At 40.7% G+C, this 15,441-nt stretch overlaps 1 protein-coding gene across 5 annotated transcripts in view; it reads left to right on the forward strand.

Annotated features, from left to right (window-relative positions):
- The first annotated feature begins 3,731 nt into the window (after positions 1-3,731).
- The window catches only part of si:dkey-191m6.4 (rho GTPase-activating protein 22), a 33,466-nt gene continuing 21,756 nt past the window's right edge, over positions 3,732-15,441 (forward strand). For 2 of the 5 annotated variants that reach the window (XM_046068250.1, XM_046068255.1), the window contains exons 1-2: positions 5,019-5,115; positions 6,787-6,964. In XM_046068250.1, coding sequence (XP_045924206.1) covers positions 6,922-6,964 — 43 coding nt within the window. In that variant the 5' untranslated portion in view covers positions 5,019-5,115; positions 6,787-6,921. Of the gene's footprint in view, positions 3,808-5,018; positions 5,116-6,597; positions 6,965-15,441 lie in introns of those variants that run through there. The other 3 variants (XM_046068251.1, XM_046068253.1, XM_046068252.1) reach the window with 3 other exon arrangements.

Here is a 15,441-nt window from a genome sequence, read left to right on the forward strand (position 1 = left end):
GGTCGCCGTGTACCAAGTTTACTGTCACCAGATCACTTATAAAGACAAAAAGTCAAAACCCAAAATAAAGTCCAGTCTTATGTGCTATTGCTTCAGGGGTCTGCAAAGATTAATTAACCCTGACTGGAGGAAGTAAGGATGAATGGATTAAACGTGGCTGACTGCAGGTACCTTGATCATTTCACAATAAATTTCATCACTCAAACACAATGCCAAGTCACACCTGAAGTACATACTATTATTTTCCTTGAAAGATGCATTGTCATTGTCATTGTCAAAAAAAACCTCTTCTCCATGTCATACTCATGCTCCCCAGGATAGAGTGTGTAACCATCCGCCAACTCTGTAGCAATACAACCCACAAAGACCACATATTAATGGCCCCTGTGAAGGGAATCTGCAGCAGGATCTCTGGAGCTCTCTGCAGAGACAGAAAAGCAAAACATTAGATTCGATTTACTCTCTCTAACCCATATTTGACCAGGGAAATGTCACTGAAGATGCTTCATACACATATACCAGGCTCAGCAGCAGAAACACGACAGGCCACACTGGAGTCGATGGGTTTGACTTTTAGTGGCTGGTAGTGGTGCTCTACAATAATTATATTTCCTAATTTCAGGTCTGCATGTACACTTCTAATTGTCTCCAAGTGGGCGAGAGCTGTAAGCAACAGATTTACTTTGACTGTGACCTAACAGACACATTCTTGTGAGGACACAGGTAACTACGTACAGAGAGTCTATTATTTCCATTCAATTTAAACTCAACAAAGAATCCGATCCAAAGTGGGACTACATGGGATACTTTGGTGACAATACATTGTGGCAAAGAATAAAATACAACACAGGGCAATTTAATGATTTTTGAGGAGAGACAAACATTTAAGGACAAAACCAAATGATGTCCTCTCCACGGTAAGCCTCTACCGTGTGGCACTAGACACACAAGGAGGGGTTTTATGTAATTTCATGTACAGTATGTACTCTGCCAGTATTGTTATTGATTTTTAATCCCCTGTTTTCATGTCTTCCTAAACATATTCCTACAAATGTCTAATCTGGGAGACTTTACCTTTTTGTAAACGTAGTTTGATACTTTTGAGGAGACAGATAGGATTTTATGTTTATGCCACAATAAATAAAGACAAATCAGTTGCTATATAATACAACTTACCAGACAACTGACATCCTAGATCCGTAACCAAAGCAAACAGTTGAGTTAAAAAAATTCTGGTTCACTGACAAAAAAAATTTGTGTAACACTGTGTACATACACTTTTCACTTTACACTTTTCATACTTATCAAAACATTTTGATATTCATGGATTTCAATGGTGACATTCAGTGTTAATTTTGTCAATGAAAACTGTGACCAAAAATGTGGTCTCCTGAAGTTTTCATGTTGTGCCTGTTGTCGGGAGCAACAGCAGACTTCTGAGAAGATGAACAGCCTAACAGGTGAATCCTTAATGCTGCCTAGGATTTTCTGTTTTACCCAAGTGGGAAGCTTCTGGTCAGCGATCTGATGCGAACGCGGAAGTCCCTTAAACCTGCATTCTATCGAACAGCCAGCAGGGGGCGACTTTTCTGGTTGCAAAAAGAAGTCCGGCTCCATTAGAAATAATGGTAAAATGAGGCTACCTCTCAGCTGAATAATTACCTCAGTAAACACTTTCATAATGAGTTTATGGTCTCAGTCGCTAGTTTCAAGTCTTCTTCAATACAAAATGATGTTCATTTAGTAAATTATGGTCCTATTTATTTTAAAATAGACCATAACACCGAGTATGCTTCAGGGCGGGATTATCTATGATTGACAAGTCGTTACCATGGCGACCTGTCAATCAGGCTAGAGTGACTGGTACGCACGGCACTGTGTAAATTTAACCAGCGCCGTTGAAAAAGCTTATTAGGAGTTGGCTGTTCACTTTCTCTGGTGAGTACATTTAGTTTTAAGACTGTTGTACGCTAGACAAAGTTATCAGCCCAGTTAAAATGACACTTAAGGCGAATTACAGATGCACCTAGCTAAGCAAGCTAGCTGAGTGCATAAACGGCCGTTAACTCGACTCGACAGCCAAACTCGAGGCTTCAAAATGGCAGTCCACAAACCAACGGGTGATGTCACGATGGCTACGTCCACAGCTTATATACAGTCTATTGTTTTACCTTAAATATTACTCACATGACTGAAACATAAAATGTGAATGAAATTGCATTATAAGGAAGCCCAAGTCAGCAAAAATGTGTACAAAGTAATGTGAAGGTGTGAAGATATGTATCTGCCTAACATACACAGTTATATGCCTAACTTTGTTTGTGAGCTTTCCGATAATCAGAGAACCCATTATGTTTATTTTAGAAGAAGATATCTGTGTCCATGGTAATAAAGTCATAATGTATATGTGTATGTTCATACAAAAATAAAGCAGCAAAATAATTCAAGTTGTGTTGCCACCATGTTGACATATATTCACCACACATGTACATGAACAAAAATACTTCGAAGGTTTGTCCAACATCCTACTGTGTGATAACAGAACAAAAGAGAGAAAAAAGGATTTGGGTCATACATTCAGAGGGAAACAGCATCCAGAGCCACACCCAGCATTTTGTGTCCACATCGCTTTCACCCAACCTCAGTCTTAAACCAAACACTGCCACTGAAGGCTTTTTATTGCTGTCTCATTCTGGCTTCTTGTGGTGATTGTGTATGTATATATCACTCCTCCCTCGCACTGCTATATCTTGGTTTCTTGTCAGTGTGTGTCAGTGTGTGTGTGTCCTTTCTCTGTTTCATTTCAGCTTGTGTGACCCCTATCTATGTTCCTGTCAGCCTCTTTTTGGTTTACTCTATGCTTTTGTGCACGGTAGATCAATCTTTGCTTTTGCTGCTTCATTTGAACTGCTTGTTGACTCGTGTGTGTTTATATGTGCATGTATGTTATGTGAGGGCACACACACACACCCGCACGCACACACACACATACGCACCCCTCTACCCCCTCTGTGTCTTTTTCCCTCTTTGCTCTGTAATAAGAGCAGCTGTGGTTGACGTGAGGCCAGCTCTGATTCAATTGCAGTGCAGGACTTAAGGCTATTATCCTCTGTATTGGAGGAGGAGGGAAGGTTGCTGTAGCACAGCTGCTAACACCAGGTCTGATGCTGCTTTCCAAAAAGGACTGAGACCCCCTTTACACCTCACATTAAAATGTGTCTTATATCCAGATTGTTTGTAGATATGATTCTAACCTGACAGACTGCGACAAGTACATATTTCTACCTACATAGTTGTTGCAGGGCCAGCTCAAGCCATTTTGCAGCCCTAGCCCCACCCCCTCCCCCATCATCCTGCATGGAAATTTGACTTAATTTATTGATATATTTCAATATTGCACTTCCTACTACGTGCTAAATGGCTTGTGCCGGCCAGAAAGCTAATGTGCACAGTCACCATGACAATGGAATATTGGCCTCTTGCCTAAGTTATGACTTTACCTCCAAAAAGCTTCTGCCCCAAGTAATCATGTAAAACAGCTGATTTAGCCACATTCAAACGACTGTCTTCATTTTAAAATGGAGTTTTAAAACGAAAATGATCGTCTTCAATACAGTATTTTAGCTTCATATCCGATTTCATCTCGTCTGTACTAAAACGCAGAAAATGTCATCAAGACCATTCACACATAACACATGACCATTCATGTACACTGGGCATGCATGTGCCGATGTAAACAGGACGCAGATTGTCTACTCCGCAGTTGCAGAAGATTCGGCGGTAAAACCTGCAAGCAAAGACATCAAGGTCAGTAACGCTTGTAATTCGTTATCCATTTTGCATTCGCTACTGTTAGTCCAGGCTTATGTTGTACGTTTTCTTCCCGGGGAGGGGTCATGTGAGAGGAGCCTGACAAATCAGGGTAGGATTCGGCATGACCCAATCAGGAAGCCAAATGTGAGTGTCCGCCTCATCGTTTTTAAAGTCTTTCAACAAAAACAGGGTCAGCAGTGTTTAGTAAACAACATAGCAAGAGAAGATGTAGTAGTGTGGATGTAGCCTTAGTTACAAATGAGCTAGAAGTTACTAAGCTTTAACTGTATTTTAGACCGTACACTTAGCTGCAAGTAAACACACTATTGATATAGTGTTACAGCCATTAACACTGACATTTGTCAGCATTGCCTTATATTCTAGGAAAGTACAGTTATCCAGACAGCTGGCTAGCCATTGAGATTCCTATCATTCAATATCATCTGAGTCTAGCAGATGCCAGAGATGGAAAGAGTAACTTATTATTAGGCTATCCTCAAGTAAATGCTTTGTATAGCAATATATAGCGCCTTTCTAGTCTTTTTCGATCACTCAAAGTGCTTTTTACACTACATCCACCAGTCACACACATCCAGGGGCAACATCTTGCCCACTTCAACATGCAATCAGCATTGAACCGCCAACCTTCCAATTAACAGCCAACCCGCTCTACCTCCTGAGCCGCCTGTACTGTACACAGTACTGTTACTTTTACTCTAAGTATTAATTTTACTCAAGTAAAAGTATAGTACTATTTGTGTAAAAAAACTCAGATAAAAGTTCAAATGTACTCTGAGTAAACTTTACTGTGTTGCATTTTGGAAATTATTTGTGATATATATGATTCTACTGTTAAATACAAAATATTATTTTATCTTAAAAGGTGGTGTTTGGTTGTTACAATAAAGACATGTAAACATCTAAACCAGTACTGGTGTGATAACAGTTCACATTTTCTGGCCGGCCCTCGTTTTTTAAAGAACAATTTAATATTCATGGATTTGGACTGTTAATTTTGTCAATGAAAAATGTGACAAAAAATGTGATGACAACCTAAAAACAAGAACTATGACTAAATGTAGGCTATTATATTTTTGCCAACAAATAAAAATGAAACAATAATGTGAAAGATGGACGGGTAACAAATTAGTACAGTCTTATACAACAACCTTGTGTGGATTCACTATAGATCCTGATTAACATTAGCTAATCTTACTCACTCTTGGAATGAAAAAGGGAGCAGATATGCAGACAGCGGTATCTACAGAAGTTGAGAAAGAAAGTATTTAAGTTTTAAGTCAAGTGTGTAACATTTGTTTAAGTTGCAAAACCTTGATTTAGTGGCTTGTTAGTCAGATTAGTTAGACAGTGTACTCGATGTTTGGATAATCTAAAGGACATCTTTAGGAAGCTAGGCTAGTTATCTTTTAGCAAGGCTGTTGTATCTATGTTAACTTATTTTCAACATTATGCTTTGATTTAGCTACTGCCTTATTTATGTGGTATAAAAAAACACAGTTACTAACATGTTGGCGCATCATAATAGATTTTTCAATTTCGGGTCCGAAAAAATCTGAAAATTAGCTTCAGGCTAGTTGAGGCTAGCTGGAGCGCAGTCAAAGCTAGCACATGCCAACAGCTAGTGCATGCCAACATTTATTTTAAAAGGCGAGCTAATACTAATTAACATGATCAATGGCTGTGGATGTAATGTTAACGTTGCTATCCTATCATCTGTTGGCTATCATCAGTGTTTCTATCTTGAGTTCAGGATTCATGTAGGCTGGCAACCAAAGTAAATGTTCGCTAATGGAATATCACTGGGTTAATGTTAACCAATATCTTAGCTGCTCCTCCCAAGCTAAACCCACACAGTAAACAATATTTTGGTGAACGATCAGGCTTTGCAAAAGACAACACGTGTAACCATGGTAAAAGCACAACAAACATGGTGACAGCTGGAGCCCTGGGATTCTCAGAAGACATCCACATTTAAAATGACCAAAAATTTACTTACACGAATTCCACAAAAGTAGCAAAAACCTAAAATGTGGCTAAAACAAATCACAGTTGTGCAACTAAATCAAAATCAGGTGCCAAAATGAACACTGGTGACATTTTTCCTCTTAAATTTAAATTTCCCTTGCCACCAGTGACACACTCCTACACACTTTATTGTGTTAATTGCAGGCCACTGTAGCTCGGGGCATCATGACATTGTCTGTTCGATAGGGAATAGTATTTTTTCTCCCCTGTGTTTTTGAGTTGTGCCACTGGAATGCCTAGAGGATGTAATTACGACCTACTGTACCAGCTGGGAATTTCCCACGTCTGATTTGAATTGAAGACAGCATCGTTCTTAGACAGCCAAGAGTGGCAAAGACAAAAATGGTTAAGGAAAGTAATTAAGGGGAAAAGAAAAGAGAGCAGAGACTGACGGATGTGTAGCAGAATTAGAAGGGAATTGTGGTGAGAGAGGTGGAAGGACAGGGAAGAGAAGAGATTTTTTTAAATGAGCTAAAACGTTGATGCAGCAAAGGAGGCAGGAAGAAAATAAGAGAGAAAGCAGAGGAAGGATGGAGAGAAAAGAGTGATTAAGGAAAGGAAGTGGAGACAAGCTGAGGACCTCTACAGCTTAATTATATGCAGAACACCCACCCCCCCCCTCCTTCTTTTTTTTCTCCTTTACAAACATGCAGATCCTTATTAAAAATCACTCAGTGCAGAACAGGACACTTAAAACCAGGCATCTGTTAGCTGGTCAGGTCTGTGCTCTGCCGGTGAGAGACCCTGCCCAAAAACCTTGTCATCCATCTACCCTAGGCTGATGTACCGCTATGAATAATGTAACAGGGACGGGTGGAGGCCACTGGGCGTGTGCGCAGGAAAAGAAAAGGGGTAGTTCCTCCTCCTCTTTCACCACCCTCATCTCTTTCCATTCTCCTCCCCTCCCCTGTTCACCCAACCCCCTAGCTGCCGGCTGCACTGCAGAAGGTCAGAAGGAGAAGAAGAGGAGAGAGGCAAAGACCCAGAAAGGCAGAGGGAAAGACAGGGGTGGGGTGCTTGGATGTTCATGAACATGCCGAGAGGAGAGCGTGTGGATGAGCGATGACAGCCATGCTAAGCCCAAAGATCAGACAGACCAGGAGAGGTAGGACACGTTTTTTTTTGCTCTGCCTTCACATCTACAATACCTGCCAGCTGCACTAGCCCCTTATTCATCTATAAACTATGTGGTGACATATTATGTCATATCTGACAGGGACTATGATGGGAGTTTATCAGATCAGAGGATGTATTAGTGATGTAGTAGCTTTATCTGGACATTTTCCTACACTTTCACAAATACATTGCATTTTTAAAAGTTCTTTTTTTTGCCTATAATTCAGATTTTACTCAAGAAGATGTCTATAGAAACACTTTTTTCTCCACTCCATCTATTTTTCTGCTGCAGCCGCATATTACTGAATGAAACGGAGAGTCTGCCCACGCAGGGAAGCTCTCGCGTACATTAGCATTCTACTACAGCTGGCCGATGCTGCCAGTGTGAATTCTATTAAGAGGAGCAAGCAGCATCTCTAGTTTCATCACTGTAACGCTCAGCATTATCACGCTGCCGTCAGCTGCTGCTGCCGAGTGTGTGTATGTGTGTGTGCTCACACTACTACATGTACTGTATGTGTGTGTGTCTTCGTGGGTGGATGTATTAATATGTCCATGTGTACCAGTGTGTGTCCTTCCTTCCTTGGCACTAATCTCCATGACTGCAATTATACAGCTGGATCTGATTAAGAGGAAATGAATAGCTCCCAAGAATGGGAGAGTGATGTGTATGAAATTGGCAGCAAAGTGGATTAAATCTGTGTTCGCATATATTAAAACAGCAGAACAGATTCAACTGGCCTGAGGAGTAAAGTGTGATTCACTGTACATCTTGTCAACTATATCTTAATTGATTACATCCCGTTTAGGCAAAATCAAGTAATTTTAACCAACATGATGTTTTAGCACTAGTAGCATGAAGTGAGAAAGGAGGACTCAAATACAGAAAACTTAATAAAAATGCAAAATGCAGCAGTCTTGTTACATTTGAGGAGGTGGAAATACCACTCGTCCTTGCGTTTCTGTTAAGACAGTGGAAAATTGAAGAGATTAAAGCGACTGTGTGATTCTGCGTGAGAAGCATTCTCTGCATGTCCTCTGTAAATCAGCGCTCCGCCGCTGACGGCATCACATTTGTTGCATGAAGCCCATGAATAAACGGGTATGTGACAGATGTAGCAGTGTAGTACAGGGTCAGCTGAGGTTAAAGTAGGTTGAGAAGGCGACACCCCGCTAACAAGTGAACAAATCTGACTGGCAAGCTAGAATGTCAAGGATGACACTCAAAATATGAATCAATAATATAAACGTGATTGACTTATATTCTATTGATCATTCATGGCTGCTGCATTCATGATGCGAGAAGGTCAGTCGACAAGCTAACTAGCAAGATATAAGCTGGCACGTTTGACTTTGGAAGGTCATTTAACAACTTCTTCTAATCTAAAATGGCTAAATTGCATTGACTATTCAATTAATAGACCACAAAGTTAACAAGGTCTCACTAAGTTGTCCTCCTCTTCTCTTGCCTCTTTAGTCAAAGAGCTCCACTTAAAAGAATTCTTCAATATTCTGGGAAATACTTTCTTAGCATTAAGAGTTAGATGAGAAGATTGTCTGTACGCTAAATATGAAGCTAGAGCCAGGAGACGGTTAACTTAGCTTAACATAAAGACTGGAAGTTGGGGGCACCTCTAAAGCTCCCTGATTGGCACATTGTATTTTGTTTATTTTTTCCATGCAAAACTTGTACTTTAATTTTTCTTTGGATAGGGTCCAGTGAGGTTCTCCAATCATAGACCGTAATGCAATACAATCAAGCTCACTAACATCTCCCCATTGCTCCTAACTGCCTTCTTATGATGAACTCAGAAAGATACAATAAATGAGATCTCTTCCATTTCTCCTATTGTAATCTCAATTCAGTATCCATTTGTCTTACCCAAGTCTCAAAAACTCAATCTCTCCTTATCTCATCTTTTCTCCAAAGGATGTCTTAGGAGCAACAATTCAAACTGAAGTGATCTCAAAAAAAAGATACAGTTGAGATATAAGTGCTTTCTCAAGAGTTAAAAAAAAACTATTCTGAGCAAAAGATTTTTCCTTTCGGTAGCTGTTTCCACCTATGCGCTGTCTTTGTGCAAATCTAAGCTAATCCTCTGCTGGCTCTAGCCTCATATTCAATGTACAGACGTGAGAGTAGAATAAATTTTCCCATTTAACAAATAAAAGGCAAAAAAGCTTATTTCCCAAAATGTCTTCTTAAACATTATTCACCCAACTGATTATTTGGATCTGCCCCCCGAGGTCTAATTAAATCAGTGCTTTGGCTTCTTTCAGAGCGACTCTTAGCTCTTAATAGGAAATGCTCAAGTAAAAACTTAATGCCGATATTGCTACCAATCTAGGATGCCGGTGGCCACATTTATTAGAATCAACAATATCTGCTGCATAAAAGAAAAGTCTGACTGCTGTGCTTCAGCAACTGCTACAACGAACGACATATTATAGCTGCAATGGGGTGATTTTTTCTTTGGCTGGCACCAAGAATCTACTAGCAGCTTTAATTGCCCACATATCAGCTGCTTCATTCTCTTGCTGTGTCTTTTTTATCTGCGTTACCATGGTTTTTATGATCAAAGTCCTGCAGTGTAGCAACACTCTGACATCCTGCCTTTTCGAGGCATATGAATGAACACCATCACGACTGTGAGCAAGAGCATGCTGCATAGATAAAAAATTCATATACTGACACACTCGGGTAATGAGCATGTGGAGATGATCACATGCGCAGAAATGCACAGATACGCACACACACCCGCTGCTGCAGATCAGTTCTGCTCCACTGCAGCTTTCACATATGGGCTTTATAGTACTGGCCACACCTCCAGCTTGTCAGGGAAGGCTGCCACACGTGCACACACACACACATTAATCAGCAGCGATAGGCTAACTGGAAGTTACGCACTGATGCACCTGTATCTCTCTTTGTCATTTACCACGAGCCATAAATCACTACACAACAAGCAGATTAATGAAATTGAATTCCTCCAACATGCCTGCGCGTGTTCTTGTGTGTATGCGCGTGTGTGTATGTGATTTAGCCATCAGTGTAGTATGTCTAGCTATTGGGGAGTACATGCTAATGGATGGGCTCCTCTATGATGTATCCATTTCCTGCCGATGATAAATATACCACTGCAAACTGCATTAAGTGACACCATAGGGGCCTAGAGTGTGTGTGCGTGTGTGAATGTGGCATCAAAGTGTCCCTTCATGTGCTACACTGTACCACTTGTGTTTTGATCTTTCAGTCTGCAGACAAGCATTTGTTCACATTGTAACATTTGTACTTAGATGTAATAGAGTCCCAACTGTTTATGGACAGAGTGCTTTATTTGCATTTCTCATTTGATTTGTCAATTACTGTGACAGGACACCCACCAAAGACAAATGCTGATAGTGTTGGCTCTATTTGCCAAGGTTTTGAGATATTTGTCTTTGATGTTTCATCCTCCACCTGAAGACAGTGGGCGTGAATAGAATTGAGAAGTTCAAATTCAACAGAAAAAATCTTTCCACAGCCAAGTATCTCTAGGAATTACGCATATTGGATGATTCCTCTGCTCACTATTTACATCCAGTGCCCTCATTCAGTGACAATGCAGGAAGTTTTGTTCTCTTATGGAGCGAGGCGGACAGTAACGATGTGGAGGTCAGGGTGGTGGGGGAGAGCACTTTAATTGAACTGTGCTCAGCCAGCTCTTTAGCCCAGTCTCTAATGGGACATTACATTTTATCAGTTTATTTAAAATATATATTAGTACCACCGACTCCTGTATCATAACTGTCTAAAAAACATGCCTCTTTTGTGGAGCACTTTATGCTCAGGCAGAGGAGATTAAATCAGTCCGAGTTGTGTAGCAAGCTTTGATAGCTTCCTCCATTTTGGACTCTCCGGCTCCTTGTTCCCTCAAAGGTCAGCACTGTGAAGATGGCTCACCATCGATAAATAAAGTTCACCAAAGTTTAACTCCATGTGAAAAATTTACAGATTTACTTCGCCCTTATAAGCAATTCTACTGATTACCTATAATTCCTTTCAAAAATGTTGCCGTTTTAAATGCTGGGTGTCTGGGCCTGAAATCTGTTTCTCTGTTAGTTCAGCTTTGGCTGTAACATGTAGGTTACATAGTTTTATAAAAACGGTCATCAGTATAGGCTACAGTCTGCTTAGCACAACCCCCTTCCCACCAACACACACACACATTAATGTATGAGCTCATGACTGAATGAGTCACCAATCCATCTGGTACCTGGATATTCAGTTCCGTACCCTGAATTGATCATCACTGACCTTGAAATAACATGACACATGGACGAATTTACATAAATTACCATTTACCGTTGGGGTTCACGTCATGGTAAAAAAAAATGTGGCCATACTGTACATCTGTGCATAGAGTCGGGCATGATGTTGAATCCCTATTATTTGACTTAGCCCTTCTCCAACTACTAGTCATGTCACAAGATCTCGCAAGATTAAATTGTGACGAGAATTCTCGTTAGTTAAAAAGCTGTCTCGCAAGATTCACGCAAATGACACTTTTCACACGCTGTAAAGCCACACATTCATTTACTCACGCAGTGAAATACAAATGTATAACTGATAAAATAGACTCACAGAGCTAATCAACTCCGCCCAGCTGATGCCCTGATAGTAATAAACCACACCGCTCGAGTCCAGACAGCTGTGATGAGCGGTAACCTAACCGGTAGAGTTTTGCAAGATAAACATCTAAAAACTGAAGCGCAGCCTTGCTCTGTTTGGGACTGTGAGCTGCAGTTTGTCAGAGCTGCTGAAGTTAACATGTGTGGATTTGTGGTGAGATTTCTGCCTGATCAGAAGTGTTTCAGTTGCTTTCGGTTTCACATGCAACATGCAGTCCCAAACTGTGTCGGTCAAACAGTCTGAATGGGATAACATTACTACCAGCGGATCAAAAATGTAATGCAAAGCAGAGTATCGGGCAGGAAGACTTCTCATTAAATGATGACGTTAGTCTGGTAATATTATGACTTTTCTCTGGACATGTCAGAGAACAAAGATAGCCTATGTGGGAGAGATTCTGAATGTGCAGAAAGTTTTGAACATGAGATGAAAAGCTGCTGAAACACAGGAGCTAAAGTCCAGGAGTTTATAACTAAATTAAAATTATGGTGAAAAGGTGCCACAGTCACATTTAAAGGGTAACTTCCCCAAACAAAAACACAAAGAGGAGGGAAGACTAAATCATGAATCAGCAGTGATGATATTACATGAGAAAAGTTGATCTACAGGAGAAACAGATCTGACAGCAACACAGAATGACTGAGAGCTGCACTGACTTATATTCTGTTACAGTTATGTTATAGATTTTGAATTGTCACCTGCCTCCTGAATTTTGTGTTTCTCTTTATATTTTCATATAATTCAGCACTAAAGATTTCTTAAAAATAGTGTTAAAATCTTGTCTCGTCTCGTAAACCCAATCTTGAATCTCGAATCTCAATCTCGTCTCGTGGGTTATGTGTCTCGTACTAATTACTGTCCACTGTAAATGAACGATCCACAATTACACTCTGTTTGAGTGAGAAAACTCTTTTTAGAATTGTAGTTGATAGTCCAATAGACCACAGAGCAGCCCCACCCAAGCCAAGGAAGTTCTGAATCACTCTGAGCAGAAGGTCCAAATTGGCGCAGTGGGTAGTCGTGCTTGGCGCGCGCACACTCAAAAATCAGTTGTTGTGACTCAGGCGTGAATCATCAGCCAGTGTATGTTCCACTCCTGTGATCCAGACAGCTGATGTGTTAAACAGTGGTGCTCTTTTATGCGAACACTGGCAGGGTAATGGTAAGACATGATGGACGTGGTGAGGAAAAATAGAGGGATGAAGGAGGACATGGCAGCGAGGGCTATTTTTAGCTGGCAATTTGATTGAAGGAGTAAGACAGCAAGTCTGGGTTTCTCTGTTGATCGCACATAGGACACTTTGCATCCATGAAGTTAACCAATTAATCTGTACCTGGTGGGTGTTCTCAAACTGGGGAGAAACAGGGTGGTAGGACTTAGATATTGATGGTGATCACACAAGTACAATCTTTAAACTAATTCTAAATTTATGAAGGAGCTGCTTGACAGACACAGGAGTTGGGAAGCCAAGAATAGTATCTTGACAGAAGGTAAAGAGACTAGGGTTTTCTAGTGAAAGACATACACTGTCTGAGCATGATACAGTATATGATGTGATTTGATTGGAGTGTTAAAGTTAGTAATACTCGTGATGTGATCGTAGCCGTTGATTGGAGGCAGGAGAGAAGAAATAAACATGAGTGACTCGTACCTTGAAAATTTTACATGTCGAAGTTTGATGCTGTTTTTATTTAAACATACTGTAAGCTGAAATAAACAACTGTAAAGCATTATCCAATTGCAAAAAGCAAATAAGACAGCTTTGCAATGCTTAAAGTGACTCTCAATGACAATGGAAATAGTTATATTTTAAGAATAGCTAATGAAAATATGCATCTAATCCAAGACTGTTTAAATGAGGTGCCTGCCAGTACTGAGAACAAGGATCCTCTTTTGTGTGTGTGTGTGTGTGTGTCTGTGTGTGTGTGTGTGTGTGTGTGTGTGTGTGTGTGTGTGTGTGTGTGTGTGTGTGTGTAACGTGCTCTCTGTATTAACAGAGCTTTGATTCAACAGGACCAGCGGTGCTGAACGTAAGGAGGGAGAGATGAATTAGAGCGAGTCAAAGTAAGAAACATGGAGGGAGATGGGGGGGTGAAAATACACAGCTGGAAAAATGGCTGAAGAGAAAGAGAGCATGAGAGGGTAACAATAAAAGGGAGCTTAAAAGCGGTAGGTTTGTCGTGTTTGGTTTTATTAACAGAGCTTTAGCATATGCCACTCAGCCAACCAACTTCTACCATGTTGCAGGTTTTAAACATATGACAAGATGGCCCTAAGTAGCAGGGTCATTAAAGCAGACACTGTAATTGTAGGTTTATTTAATAACCTTTGATTTCTGATGTGAGCAGTTAACAGAGTTCACATTGACACAGTCAGATGAAAACCCAATATCAGCCTGGGACCAAGGAATAAAATACAGGTGTGAAAAGACACATTTTGAGTATGTGTTATGTGTTTCATCGCCATTCATTTCACGACAAACCAGGTGACCATTTTCACTTGAAGTATTGAAATGTTCACTGTGATATTTATTTCACACGTGAAAACTTATTTTCATAAGTCAAAAGGCACAGTTAAATAAACGTTTCACGTATGAAAATCCCACACACAAAAAAATGCTTTGGATAAACATGTAGGTTACATAAAAAATTAAAAATCTACACCTTTTCTTTAAGAAATAATCAGTCCATCAGTCATTCAACACATCTCAACAGGCTTTACGGACTGCCAGGAAAGGCTGTGATGCGAAATCAAAGTGACGTGAGCCCTGTCCTTTAAGCTATATGTATGCTGGAAAGAGAGAGATGAGACAATAAAAAAGAATAAACATTGATTTTCTTCCCCCCTCCTCATTCATCCATGCCCTTCTTCCCTCTGCACCGTATGAACATTGATCATTTCTGTGTGTGTGTGTGTGTGTGTGTGTGTGTGTGTCTGTGTGTGTGTGTATGGCACAAGAAGAACACCAGCAGGGAGGATGTCTGCACAATTGATTTCTATAAATTATACATGATCATCAAATAGCATTGCCTTGTTTGCCTGAGCAGAATATAGCCCTCGTGCTAGCTGTGTGGCTCTGTGGGTTTTTCTCATCTGTGTAAGACCCTGAAATCTTCAGCCAGATTTTAACTGTGTAACATAATTTATCCTCAACTGATGACACATGCTTGTATTTCTTGTAGGGAGATATCTCCTGGTAATAGAAAATACCACACCAGAGTCAACATGATACTTGCCAATGGTCTTATGTTTACACACATCATGCTTACTGTCATGCTGTCAGTGTAATGCTGATGTAATATTATGAATCATTTCATTTCAAATGAAACACGTCACACTTGCATCTATTTTTCTCCCCCCACAGCTGATGTCATACAAATGTTGCCATCCTATGCCTTTAAATCTGTCCTTGACTGAGCTCAGGTTACACACGTTTGTCGCGAATGATTCAGGCAGCCAGCCAGTCAGTCCCATGAGGTCCTATTATCTCCACTCAAAAGCCTCTGCTATTCTGTTGGGTTGTGGCAACCCACAATAAGTCTCTTCCAAAGACCTCTGAAACGGAAGGGGGGGGATCCCTGTCACCTGAGGCTGTGTGTGTGTGTGTGTACTCACTCCCCACCCCCACACCCCTCCGCAGTCTCTATTTCATCTGCTTTCTGTTATTATTTGTGCCTGCTGCCTCTCTGCAGTCCCACTCCCCCTTCCTCTAAAGAAGAGGTGCAGCCTGGGGCAGAAGGTTGTGCGCGTTTGTGAATGAAGAGCCTGGCGGATCATGTGTGTGCATACAGCG

The sequence above is a fragment of the Micropterus dolomieu genome, linkage group LG14 (genome assembly GCF_021292245.1).
Source record: "Micropterus dolomieu isolate WLL.071019.BEF.003 ecotype Adirondacks linkage group LG14, ASM2129224v1, whole genome shotgun sequence".
NCBI classification, from domain to species: domain Eukaryota; kingdom Metazoa; phylum Chordata; class Actinopteri; order Centrarchiformes; family Centrarchidae; genus Micropterus; species Micropterus dolomieu.